General features: G+C 39.4%; 1 protein-coding gene across 1 annotated transcript in view; it reads right to left on the bottom strand.

Moving 5' to 3' along the window:
- Positions 1–14,516, bottom strand: part of LOC137297303 (uncharacterized) — an 80,075-nt gene that overhangs the window by 54,401 nt on the left and 11,158 nt on the right. Inside the window, exons 5-18 of the mRNA XM_067829313.1 lie at positions 10,596–10,637; positions 10,097–10,215; positions 9,335–9,553; positions 8,571–8,612; positions 8,260–8,346; positions 7,526–7,622; positions 6,936–7,007; positions 6,487–6,679; positions 6,120–6,263; positions 5,467–5,636; positions 5,132–5,248; positions 4,288–4,452; positions 3,625–3,797; positions 513–597 (exon numbers count right to left, since the gene is read on the bottom strand). Of these exons, the coding sequence (XP_067685414.1) occupies positions 513–597; positions 3,625–3,797; positions 4,288–4,452; positions 5,132–5,248; positions 5,467–5,636; positions 6,120–6,263; positions 6,487–6,679; positions 6,936–7,007; positions 7,526–7,622; positions 8,260–8,346; positions 8,571–8,612; positions 9,335–9,553; positions 10,097–10,215; positions 10,596–10,637 (1,725 nt within the window). The remainder of the gene's footprint in view (positions 1–512; positions 598–3,624; positions 3,798–4,287; positions 4,453–5,131; positions 5,249–5,466; positions 5,637–6,119; positions 6,264–6,486; positions 6,680–6,935; positions 7,008–7,525; positions 7,623–8,259; positions 8,347–8,570; positions 8,613–9,334; positions 9,554–10,096; positions 10,216–10,595; positions 10,638–14,516) is intronic.

Raw genomic sequence — 14,516 nt, 5'->3', positions numbered from 1 at the left:
GTGGATATAAGGCATGTATTTTCATTCTTTACAACTGACTTGGGTAAGATTGGTTAGTGGAACAGTATGCCAATCATAATGTCACACTAAAATTGGGATATTAGGGGTTTAGGACTGGCTTTGATAACTGAGTGGGTCAGATCACTGACTTTGAGTGCTGATGACAAGATGCCTCACTTTGAGACACGGGTTCGAATACCAGATGGGAGTCGACGCCCCCCAAACCACCAGAGTGTGTTGTTACTAGGGACGTGTAGTCCTAAATACAACACATGATGCATTTCACCAAATTAAGTCGCTGTGAAGTAATAAAATGTGAATTCTATTAATTTAGGAAACTCCAAATTGAACTTTTTCATCAAATTAACCTGTTTCTAGAAAACTAAAGCTTTACAAAATGTGGCGTTAAAAATAATCAAGTTTCTGTCCACGGTTTCAGTCTCTGGAATAATTACACTAAATATTCCTTTGGAAAGGCTAGACTGTTACAAGCTTTTGGTTACTGTGCTTACGTTCTGGCTGCTCTTCTGCTTCTGGAAGGACTTGCTGTGGTAGTGTTTTATCCCTGTAGTCGTCAGTGCGCGGGGAATACACCGTCTGAAACAACACAACATTGTGTTAGTCCAAAGTCTGACATCCTGTGATGAAAGGTTACATGGATAATCGTGAGTGTAAAAAATTCATGTGTCAGACAAAAGGACAAAAATCAATCAAATATATATATCCAAGTCATAAGTGTTAAGTCATAATTGAAGCTTGGTTGCGGTGGCCAAACGACCATGCAATTGATGACATTTTCACAAAACGAGCACAAACAATTTTGGATTTTCTGTTTTAGTGCTTGAAACACTTGATGAAGGAACACATCTTCGAAATTGTCAGGGTCTGAAAACATGTTTATTTCTGTGAAAACTCACTTCACTAACTGAGAAGTCGTGACTAAATACTGCTTCCAGACTCCAAGAGCTTTATGTTTATGATACAATGGTCATCACTTAAAGTAGAAAGCTGCATAATGTTATACATATCTGCAATAACCTGGTTAGGAAAATCTGAAAAATGATGCTAACCAATCTTTTTCGATGATTATTCATTTGTCATGAAGCTATCATCAAGTTTGAGATTTCAACCAGTTTCCAACACTACAACTCATAACGCACATTTACATTTATACAAGATGGGGATTAGAACTGATCTTCAGCAACCTTTGCTTGTCGTAAGATGCCAGAAACAAGATCAGTGACAGACTCGCTGACATGGTTGATGCATGTCATCTTGTCCAAAATGAGTATCCTGATGTTCATTATGTCAGTCACTGGTTTGTATGGTCCAGATTATGTATAGCTGGAATAATACTGTGTGCTCATTAAATAAAAACAACAAATATCATTCCTACACATTTAAACTGAATGTGAAGGTTAAAAAGCAGCACAAAATAACACAAGACAAATTACACATTTTTGAAACATAAAGGGAAACAATTTATACAAAATATACGAAAAGTCACTAAAAACTCACACACTAGAGTGAAGGTAACAAAATCACACCACATGATAATATCCCAAAATAATACTACATGACTGACAACACATTGTCTCTGGTCCATGACTAACTCAGACACTGCATCTAACTCAGCTGCGTTGTCAACATGTTTCCCTGGCAACTGCTCTCAGAGTCTTCTTCGGATCACTGGGATGTCACAAGACTTAATGCCAGGGACACTAACACTGATACTTTCACTAAGCAGACACATTGATTGTTTTGTTACACTATCTTGTTTATTGATTTAAAATCAATAATTAGTTACTACATTATGTAACCAAGTAAACAATGAGTGAAAGATGCCTATTACTTGCACATAAACAAAATGTATTGACATCAACACTGACATAAACATTGGAAAGAGAAAGTTATTTATCATAAGAATGCTATTGTCATAAGTGTTCATGCATGCCTTTCTAATAAGTGAGCCCATGGTCCACCAGTTATGTGGGTCATATAGAAAATATTGTGGGTCATGTCAAATTGTTGTGAAGTTTTAGTTATACACTGCTAGTTACCAGTATGAGTTCACAAGGTTTGAAATCCAGCTGAGGCCAACAAGAGAGACCAAAACCATACTTGAGTTTTGGCTGAGTTGCAAAGCGAAAACAAACTTGTGACGTGTTTCAGCATCACATTTATGGCTTCACTGACACACCTATACAGTGTGCCATGCTAAATATTATTCCATTAGAATGGTGCAAGGGCTTGGCCTAGAATCATTACTGTATCATCATATTATCCGTTTTGTCATGCTTAAGAAACATTCATTGTTTTCCAGCCAATCACCTGAACATTTGTAAAACATCTTGATAACTTATAAAAGATAACTCCATCTCATCAAAATGTGAGTATTTACAATGTCTGGATGATGAAACACACATTGAGAAAAGATAACAGATAAGATTTCGGAAAACAAATAATCCTACAATATCAAATTGCACACAACACAGGTATACAGTCCAGTTTCCTATAAAAACTGTATAAATCCTGTCAACTCACCACTGTACAAGATACTGGCATATAGACTGACTCTACATTGTGAGTGACAAATGTCAAAGCGTGCATCTTAATCACAAGCACCTGGCCATTGCAATTCAGTGTATGGAGGTATAAGTGTATTGCCTACAGCCCCAAGGGATTATTACAAGAAATAAACAGTTAGTCGAGCATAACATTTGATTCATGGCTGCAGTCCCTGCATCACTGCATTAAACATATTCTGAATGAGAAATTGTTTTCTGAATACTTACATCTGGAAAGTCTACTGCCTTGTTCCTAAAATCAATACTGTTTGGCAGCCTGACAATTGTAGGTACCTTACACTGATTAAAATCATCTCTACAAAAAATGTTTGACTTAATTGAATAGGAAACAATGATAAAATCAACTACAACTTTGTCAATTACAGTCTATAACTGGCCAAAGATACCTTCATATTGGCTCCTAATTATTGTCTATCAATGGTCTTTTAAACAATAACAGCCATAGTATTTTCATATATTGCAATCTTCACTGACAAGATGATCCTTATTCAAATGAAATAATCATGAAATATTCAAATAATGGGAATATAGCAATATTTTAAAGGATAACAGCCAAAGCATTTTCCCCGAACTGATTCACATATCTCTAAATTCATATCTTGTAACCTTCTTTGAGTGTAATTAAACACAAACCATGTCTGTTAGGTTTCACAGCAATCCCATTATCATCAGTCCATCTGTCCCCATCAAGTTCCTACCTAGAATCAGTCCTATAGGCAAAAGGACAGGAAACTGCATGATACTGTACCCATAACTTAGTGTCTGCACGTGTTTGGATCACCTACCATTGGATGAGGGATTCTTTTAAGTGCAAAGGTTTTGTACCACACACAAAGTATACTGCACACTTGGGGTAGCGACAACACTGAAAGAACCTGCAAGTAATGTCAGTTCCAAGGTTTTTTTTCCACTTCGTGAGGACTGATCCAGGCAAACTGCTCTTACTAGCATGGCACCCTGGACAGTCCGCCCACTTTGCTCTGCATTGCAAAACAGACTGACTACAGCAGCATGGGGTCAATCCCAAGACACTTACCTGGGAGCCAGGACTTTCTCAGAGAACTGGGCATCCAGCACTTGGTCCACTGTCTCCACCAGCGCCACATCAAATGTCCGGGGGTTGCGGAACGTCCATGCCACAATGTCGTTCACCTGGATCACAACCGGGTCAGGCTTGATTTCAGATGATGTGACGCTGATTTCATGGACCTGCAGACAAAGAAAATAAATAACATACAGAACAGTCTCACAGGGAAAACAACAACTGACCTACATTTTCTATCAAAAGCCATCATGGAGGAAGACATGACTTTACGTCTCGCGAGGATGCATGATGAAATATTTATAGGTTAATCGGTCAATCCTTACCTTTCATAATATTGCTTATACTAAGCCACACAATATAATACAGAACTACATGACAACCAGCTGGACAGGAACCTTTTGTATTGAGAACCCTTAGGGGGAATGCGATCTTTAATTTCAAGTAAATGTTCAATGAAATATTCACAGATAATATACTACAATACCTATCCCTAGAAAATATGATTGTTCTGTTATTCAGTCCCATATTCCTTTTTCAAATAAAATTCTTCTCACTGATACTACAACATGCAGCTCTCCTTAACAGTCTGTGACAGAATCTAGGAATCACAACTCCACTAAAGTCTACAATAACCAACCCTATCATGCAACTCACCTGCGGTTGTGTGGACACAACGACAGCCCCAAACACTTTAGGCAGATTTTTACTGATGAAGTAGAAGACTCCTGGCATGATGAACTGGTGGGTGAATGCTGATGGAGAGTCTCGGGTCTGACCGCTGCAGAAACCATTGGTGATAGGCACACCTTGGTGGGATACCTGTCAGGGGGTGAATAACTCATTATCAGAGCTAGAAAGAATAGTTTGAAGATGTATCATATAGAAATAGTGTACCATTAATTCAAGAGAGCAAGATTCAAAACTCATATTTAACGCTCATCTAACAAAGCAGCAGACACACTGAAAATCTGACTAAATACTCTTCCTCAGCAAAACTTCCTAATTTAAGTTTAGGGTCTTCATATGTACAAAATAGGATCTGCATGTACAATCTTGAGTCACTTACTCTCAAACCCTATAGCTTCAAATATAATGACATGGGTACCTGAATCACAATATACTGCAATACAAAGTCCAGTCTGTGAGATGTATCTGTGTATATATCTGTATATCTCTCTTCAACTGAATGACTTGGTACTCTCTTTACCTGTATGATTTAATACTCTCTTTACCTGTACGAGTTGATACTCTGTTTACCTGTACAATTTAATGTACTCTTCACCTGTATAAGTTGACGCTCTCTTTATCTGTATGATTTAATACTCTTTACCTCTATGATTTAATACAATCTTTACTAGTACGAGTTGATACTCTCTTTACCTGTATGATTTAAGAAGCTCTTTAATCATATGGTTTGATACTCTCTTTGTCTTTATGATTTGATAAATGCTTTATTTGAATGATTTGATACTTTCTCTAAGAGTTACCCAAGGCGTACCTGAATAATGTTATGCTGTTTCTTGCCACTCTGCCACACCCACCACACACGGTCGTTAGGCCGGATTGTGATCACCTTCGGTTCAAACCCATTGTCTGTCAGATGAACTGTATGGTTCTACAACAAGACAACCGTAGAGACTTATCTGACATCCACTTGACGAAAACGGTGCGTTTATTCAAAACCTAGATATTCGTTTCCTAGGTACTCTCGTACAAATGTGAGCATCAACAGTTGTTCTACAAAGCTGACAGTTTTCTTTACACAAAATGAAATGCATGAGGATCAATGGTGACAAATATTGTACCAGCACTAACATCATTCTGTGAACTTACCCGAGATCCTGGGTTGACCACAACAGAGCATGTGGTGAAGCTGTCACCTGTGTCCGCCACACGGAAGTTGTAGACGCCAATTGTCGTGAAGTGATATGTTGCATGACCAACACGTGTCAGCAGCTTCATTGACGCCTCGTCCAGATCCATGTACATTTCTGCACTATACACTGTAACATGGGACGTGGTTAAGCAGGAAATTATAACACTTAAGTATTGAACAGTACATACTGACTTATAGTGTTCATAGAATGCCACTGCTTAATGTAAAGGATTTGAATTTGTTGATTAATGTCTAAAACCAATAAAAAACGACACCTTTTTAACTATACCTTTCATTAAGTAATTTACTTAAATTCAATCATAGGAATATTATTGAAATTTCACCAGGGATTGGGAAATGCTGGGGCCACGCACCATTTAGCACATTAGAATAATAAATAGCCCATTAAAATTTTGAATTTTACTATTGAAACAAGAGGAATGGCCCATGCTAATTTAAGAAAATGGCTCACAATCCTGAAAATGGAGTATTGTCAAAGTTCTCTTTTGCAATCCCTGTTTCTCAATTACAGATTCTTGCAAGATCAGCAAGTTCGAGAAGACTCCTGTTGCTATAGTGATGTAGCACATACAAGTTATGGCTTGCATACCTTCAGTCTCAGACGATGGGCGCCGAGCGATGGGGTTGAGACACTTATCTTCCTCAAAAACCAGGAGAGTTTCATTGACGTTAACAATTCCCTCTCCGTCCCACGTCCACCATATCCTATCTCCAGTGTTGGCAAATAGCAGATCTGGAAGCACACACCCACAGGACGTATGACAAAAACGTAGATGTCACACCATCACTACAAGCAAGGATCATAAGGGTCACAAAAATCAAATTTTTTACTTGAACAAAACAAAACCCCAAGTGTTTGATAAGATGGGAGAAAATTTCCTCCTTGAACACTGGATGACATTTCAATCGAAAATAGAACAGAACACTTTTTAAGTTAATTCATCCTATATGCTTACCAGGTGCAAAGCCCTTTTCCCTGAGTTCTATGTAGTGTTCCTTGGGCCGAGGCTTGACAATGATTGTGCCCAGATACTCAGCAGCCTCCTCAAAGTTCTGGTCAGAGAAATAGTACACCCCTGTCTTGTGGAACTCATGTGACAACATCCCCTGTTTGCTGGGCACAGTCCATCGGAACCCGTCCTTGATAGGCTGATGGAGAAACAGGCAGTGGGTAGTGCAGACATATGTCCACGACAAGAGTTACTGAGTGAGTATAGTTTTACAGCTTACTCAGCAATATTCAAGTTACTGTATATGACAGCAGTCTGTAGATAATCAAGTCTACGCATTTACTTAATAGACACTTCAATATTTACATCTAATCTGCACTTGGCAATGTCAGAAATAATACTAAAACCACAAAACACTTCCATGTAAGCCATGACAATAAATTCAGAGGACTCACGATGTACGGTTCATCTTCTTCAAGGTCCATGGCAGGAGCTTCCACTTGGTAGATACTGTGGTGCTTTTTACACTGGAAGAAACAGTCACATACATGTACACACAGATGCACCTCAGTCCTGGTCAGAGCAGATGGAAAACATATTTCACTATCATTACATTTGTTGCTGCTCTTCTGTTCTGTTACCTCTAAATTTGTACTGCCACACAGCATTGCATTGCCATAATGATACTGTTGCATTGATTTGAAAATCTTAGAATACAAATGTTATTCACAACATGTCTTTGTTTTCTGTTGGTTTCCTAAGTATCTATTCTAAGCTAAACATTTACTGAAGTGCCATAAAATATCTGACCAGGTGATGACAGCTGATCAACAATGAGCTCATCAATATTTCAGGTGATGTAAGGCAGGTGGCCAGAGAATGCTTGGCAATGCAAAACCAGTCTCAATCAGATTTCATAACCAGATAACTATGACTGTTCACTATTTTTCATAGTGACGTGGAAAATTCTTTCCAGAAAATCTTTTACAACCCATTTCATACATTCTTTATAGTACTTCAAGGAGCGGCTTGGCCAGGGTTGTACCTTGTGTTTATCCCAGTGGAACCACACCCTGTCTCCCTCCTCTATGAGCAGGATCATGGGCTGGAAGGAGCGGTCCAGAATCTCGATCTTGTGCTCTCTGAAACAACAGGGCAGCTCTAGACACAAGGTCTACACAGGGTTAGGTCAGCCATATTGGGTTGTAATGGGGAACTGAATCTGAATACAAAACATCCTGATGGTCAATCTCAGTCAAGTCCAAATCTTGTCATGTTCTAGTCAGGTCCAAGCCAAACCACATTTTTCATGAAACCATGTTTATATTAGTTATTGTGATAAAGCTACCTCGTGGACTAGCACCAAACATGTGTTTCAGGCCCTGTCCAATTCCCAGTATCCAAACCTAGGTGTGCCTTCTTCCTTCTCAGCGGGGTGACTCCCCTCCTGGGTGCCTCCCTGACCTGCACCATACACAGGTGAGTGTGACCCAGTCCCCCTTGTTTCTCTCACTTGGGTGCCTCCCTGACCTGCATCACACACAGGTGAGTACAGCCCATACCCCATCTTCCTTCTCACCTGGGTGCCTCTCTGACCTGCAGCACACACAGGTGAGTGTGACCCAGTCCCCCTTGTTTCTCTCACCTGGGTGCCTCCCTGACCTGCACCTCACACAGGTGAGTGCAGCCCATACCCCCATCTTCCTTCTCACCTGGGTGCCTCCCTGACCTGCACCACACACAGGTGAGTGCAGCCCATACCAACATCTTCCTTCTCACCTGGGTGCCTCCCTGACCTGCACCACACACAGGTGAGTTCGTCCTAGTTCCAAGCTCTCCGTCATGAAGTAGTACAAGCCTGGACGTCTGAAAGAAGACAAACACAATCCAAACATGGTTCCAGGATTTTCATTTCAAACAACAGGTTAGAAGTTCAGTAAATAATATCCTACCAACTGTACCTTCCAATAACACACTAACACATCAGCAGATATTCTCAGGATCTGAATATTCTCTATCTATAATCTATAGCTCCAATAGCAATGCTACAGGATTCCATCTATAGTTAGCTATGCTGGCTGTGTACTCACTGGAAGGTGTGTCTGTAGCTCCCTGATACCGTGGCCACCACACTGTAACAGAAAGGACAACAGATCTCATAAACAAAATACAATAACCTGGCACAAGGTGTAATTACAGCAAAACAGTTGGAAGCTGACGAACTCACTTTGAACTACAAAGCTCAACAGCCAGTATATAACACAGTAACTCATAACAGTAAACAGAGCTCTCTAAGTTATCTGGATACAACACTGATATCATGGTTGACCCACACAAAAACAGCCTCAAACCGACCTAGTACTTGAGAGCAGATCCAGAGGGATGATGTACCCTGTCAAAATCTGTGTTCAAAATTGCCTCTGTTCACCAGCAAAAACTGGGTACCCAGTGGGTTAAGTCATAACCATAAACCTTCTAGCAACTCACAGCTAGGGTTATCTGGGGTAACAATAATCCAAGACTGCGCTATGAGCATTCTTTGTGCACTTTGAGCAAGATATGAAGCCTAGAAAGGCACATTATGAATATTCTTAATTATTAAATTAATCATAAAACATACTTTAGTCCTCCATGATTAAAACACAGATCTAGGATTTGGTAAAGGAGGTGTTCCCATAAAAATGAAGACTTTGTGAAGATCACAGTTCACAAGTAAGTTTTCTGAAATAGGGACAGAAGAGCAATGGGGGTTAGGGGTTAGGACTTTCTATGTGGCAGACTGGTGATCAATCACAAAGCTCCTTCTGTGTTGGATAGGTCTACTCTGAGGTATGTTTCAGCCCTCCTGACCAACCTGGAGTTTGTGGGCTGCTTCCTGAAGGATCCCCTGTCCATGCAGAGGATGACTTCCTTGATGGTGTGGGGGACAGCACACTGCTTCCACGACCACTTCACTGTGTGACCCTGGAAGATTTCAATAATGTCTGGAGAAAACCCTTCATCTGTTACAACAGCCTGAAGGTCCATCCGGCGCCGGACAAGCACGGCGAGAGGGGTACAGCGAACTCCATTCCTAGATAAAAGACACATAAACATATTCCATTAGCAATCCTACTTACAAAGTCTCTTGACTCAACTACGTCATCTTTGCTGAGAGCAATGGCTCCAGGTTCAAATTATCTGTACTCTCAGTCAGGTTTATCCTCACAAACACTGCTACTTTCTTGAGGCATTCAATACAGATTTACTCATGTTGAATGACAACGTCAACAGGACAAGAACTCAAACTTCTATACTTCCATTTTAAAAAAATAGCAATTCTCTTCTTCAGATACAAGTGGCCTGATCTTGTAACAGCAACAAACATATTCCTCCACAACTCAAAATTACCCGTGAATTGGGTTAGAACTGGTCTTCAGTAACCCATACTTGTCACAAGAGCCAGTTAATGGGATTAGATGGTCAAGCTCACTGACTGAGTGCGGCTTTTAACAACAAATCCAACAACAACAACTCAAGGAAACTCTATAAAAGAGCTCTCTTTTTCATGCATAAAGGTATTGTATAAGATTAACATATGTGATTTTACTGAGATTGTATCTACAACTGGACTCACAAGGCAAACTTGTACTCTCCCTCCAGGTTGAACTGCAGCTCATACTGTCCGTCTACTTCATCTGGATTGGCCTGATATCCACCAATCACAGGTCGCAGTTTCTCTCCATCATATACCACCTGTAGACACACAGATATATCAAACAGCTATACACAATTAACTTAATTACCTATTTAACACATAAGAAGTATTAGTTTGAAAAAGTTCCTTGGCATGGCAGCCCTTACACACTGAGAGGAAATTATAACAGCATCACTTTTTCATCAAAGTGAAGTAGTAGACGTAATTTTATTTCCACCAATCAAAGCTAAATGACTTTGTAAACCCATTTAAACACAAATGGGTGATTAACATCACCCATATTCAAATAAAGCGCGTTAAAAATCTCAAATATTGTTAGTCAAACACTGTCAATATTGTAAACAAATAACAATATTGTTATAGAATGGTAAGGGTTCTATAGGTTTCAAGATGGGAAACACTAACTGTATTGACCTACCTGTATCATGGACACCCTTTCTTCCCATACAAATGTGACAGACTAGAAATAGAAAAACACTGTAAATATACATTCCTTATTTTCAGCGACAAATCTGTCACTGCCTTTGCTGATATCATGACTTGACCACTGTCTGAGAGATATGTCATAATTAAGTTCAAGTGTACCAAATGAACTGTGATTGAGATCAAACGTTGTGATACTGAACTTGGTATGATTTTACCAACTCCAGACAACTTTGTCTATGTATCCAACACCTCAGAGGAAACATTATTTTATGGACTGGCTGGCAGGTTTGTGACTTGGTGTCGATCACTAGACTGTCTGGTCCAGACACAATTATTAACAGAACACTGTCATTCAGCTGTAATTTAGCTGACGGCAGTATGAAACAATAAACATGCCCAAAATCATTTCATTGATTAAATGATGATTGATGGAAGCATGTAAGTTCGGCTTTATGAACTTTATCACTTTATGAAAGGACTGCAGGAACGGTTCTGACAAAACAATGAACCAAATCAGGACAAAATAAGATCAGAACTCATCACTGGCTTCAGGCACACTTAAAGGGACACTTAGTGTTGGCACCTTAGATTGCAAGGTGTCCTCAGACAAAAGTGTGTGGTTTTACACGAGATAAGGAACTGCTGTGTGTAGGATAACAATGTTCTATTTGCTACATAGAGGTTACCCATATTTGCTACTACTGTTTATGCATTTGACATGCCACTTTTGGGGCGAGTTACCTACAGCTCTTATCGGAAAAAGTCACATTTTGTCCATGACCCCATACAAAGATTTATATATAATACCCTTCAGCGTCATCATGACAGGTCTTTCTTCAAATTTGATGTTACATTTAAGAATTCTGATGGGTTCTGCATTCACAGTGACTTTGACCACAGGATCTTGTTTCACACAATGATCATTGTACTACAGTAGTATAAAGTCTATGTTACAATATGGGTTGGTTGGATTGGTCTTAACACTGCTCTAAGACAATCCAGTGATCAACATCATGAGCATCAATCAATGAAATCAGGATACAATGACTTGTGTCAACCAAATCAAAGAACCTGATCACCCGATCTTGTTAGTCGCTTTTTACGATAAGCATGGATAGCTGAAGGAGAATTTCAATCTGGATCTTTATGGGTCTTACAGTATGGGAGTTAGGATCAGTAGTGTTCTACAATTGTTTTGTTGAACAGAGGTCTGGAAAAAATGCAATGCTGTATTATCTGTGTATTTTTCAGAAAGTATCATCATCCTACTTTCCTGACAAACAACAATCCAGTAATATCTCACAACAGTAATGTTAAAACTCTCATCTAAATTGCCCCACAACCAGTGTCTGTTGAACCTTAAGTTCAACTGGACATAGATGTGTCTGTTCAGCCTTCAGTTCAACTGGACAGATATGTCTGTTCAACCTTCAGTGCAACTGGACATAGGTATGTCTGTTCAACCTTCAGTTCAACTGGACATAGATGTGTCTGTTCAACCTTCAGTTCAACTGGACATAGGGTATGTCTGTTCAACCTTCAGTTCAACTGGACATAGATGTGTCTGTTCAACCTTCAGTTCAACTGGACATAAGTATGTCTGTCCAACCTTCAGTTCAACTGGACATAGATATGTCTGTTCAACCTTCAATTCAACTGGACATAGGTATGTCTGTTCAACCTTCAGTTCAACTGGACATAGGTATGTCTGTTCAACCTTCAGTTCAACTGGACATAGGTATGTCTGTTCAACCTTCAGTTCAACTGGACATAGGTATGTCTGTTCAACCTTCAGTTCAACTGGACATAGATGTGTCTGTTCAACCTTCAGTTCAACTGGACAGATATGTCTGTTCAACCTTCAGTTCAACTGGACAAAGATATGAGTATGCAAACAAATACACTTTATGTGAGACTAATCCAGCTTATTGCTGTATTTAAGTACAGCTTAACTATGTTGCCTTCAGGGCCTTTCATTCAGTAAGCAGCTTAGCTGAGGCTTGCTGTGGAACTGACAGGGAAATCTCCCCGTATGAATCACTCTAGGCTGCCCCAGTGTGAGCCAGCACACAGATTGGCTCATCATGTATTAATATACAGGACAGGCAGATTAGTCTTCCTTGAACACTGGATGAATTATGGGACTCATGAATTCGCAAAAGTGAGAGAACATCTTGGGTTGTAACAATATTCGGATCATATCATGGCGTATCAGCTTGAATGAATGTGTACTGTTGTATGCTGCTTCTAGCAATATGACAGCAATATTCACAACAGAGGACACAAGAAATGGGCTTCAAGCATTGTGCCGTCTGGAAAATCAGACCCAGATCTTCAGCAAATGTTTTAACGACTAGGCTATCACACAACCCCTTGTGTGCCTGAAATCGTTTATTCATTTGGTGAAACCAACAAGCAGGGATATGAAACTGCCAAACCTAGTATCATAATCAAGGGAAACCATGAACCTAAGCAAAACACAAAAGTTCCCCATGCTGTTGAACTGAAGAGCACAATGAAGTGTCTCCGACAACTAGGCCATCAGCTAGAAAATGCTAAAAGCTTTTTTCAGTTACACAGTTATTTCATTTTACTGTGAAATTAGCATATTTCGTCATGTCCAATGTTTGGAATTACAAGTAGTCCTTAGACTCCTGGAGTTTATTGGTAAGATGTTTTAGTGAGTGAGTAAGGATTTATGCTGCTTTTAGCTATACTTCATCAATTTGCTACTTTTAGGATACCAGAAATTGGTCACATAATATATACATGTCAATAAAGGGTTTTTGATAAGAGGTGATCCCTCAGTTTCAAGTTAGGGTTATTTTAACAAAGAACCTTTGACTATTACTCATATTTTCTGAAACCATGTAAGAACAATCGCTGCTTTGTCAGCTTGATGGTGGTAACAAATGACTATCCCACTGATAAAACCCCAAATATTTGGTATGGTAGTAATAACCACAGGGAAACTGGGATTCAACCCCACAATTATCGACTCCTGGCACACCTAGGGGAGACAACTCTGAGACAGCTGAGCCACTGTGTCCCATTGTTCACAGATTCAGGAAATATATTATGTTATGTTTCAAAACAGTTATATACCATCTTGAATGTCTAGTTTTAATGAAGTTCAGAAAAGCTGTATGTATAGACTGTTGATTTTCCTGACATGAAAAAAAACTAATATAAGATTTTTAGAGGCCATTTGAGTTGGGACTGTATTTTATCTCTGTCATCAAATACCTGCTCAGGAGACAATCAATTTTCCCCTATGAATGTATGAGTTTGGTTGTCACTTATACCAGGAATCAATGAATGATGGCTAGAATGATCTGCCAGACAAGAGGATGATGGTCCCACTCTCAACAAACTGCCTGCAACCTTTCATTTCAACTGACAGGGAACAATACCTCCCTCTATGTCAACAGACCACAGCAATCACTTTGTTATGTTGTACAATGGCAAGCTATTAATGCAATGCAAGAATATTGTATGGTATAATGAATAACACATGTATATCCTCCCACTGGTCAACATGATCCACAATAAACATCAATGTTGTCTGCAGTTAATGCTCATTAAACCATTGTTGCGTTATCAGTCTGTGAAATTCACTCTCCTATTCAACATTTCTCTGCAATTGATGATACTGAAGTATGAGGAAATGAAACTACATGGGAGTGAATGAGTGACTGGGTTTCAAATTACAGTTTTAAGAAATACACCACAGTGTTTGTCCTGACGCAGAAAATCCGTGTATTTGATGCACAAATTATCTCAAAATACACACCAAATTTAGAAGCCTGTGTCATTGTTGACGCAATGCTACTGGGCCCGTACTTCAGATGATTTAAACCTATAATTTGCTGTTGTTTACAATTACTTAGTTTAATGTTCGCGAGTTAACAGC

The sequence above is a fragment of the Haliotis asinina genome, chromosome 9, assembly GCF_037392515.1.
Source record: "Haliotis asinina isolate JCU_RB_2024 chromosome 9, JCU_Hal_asi_v2, whole genome shotgun sequence".
In the NCBI taxonomy this organism is placed as follows: domain Eukaryota; kingdom Metazoa; phylum Mollusca; class Gastropoda; order Lepetellida; family Haliotidae; genus Haliotis; species Haliotis asinina.
Note: the sequence above shows the minus strand (reverse complement) of the source record. Positions and strands in the feature narration are given on the sequence as shown.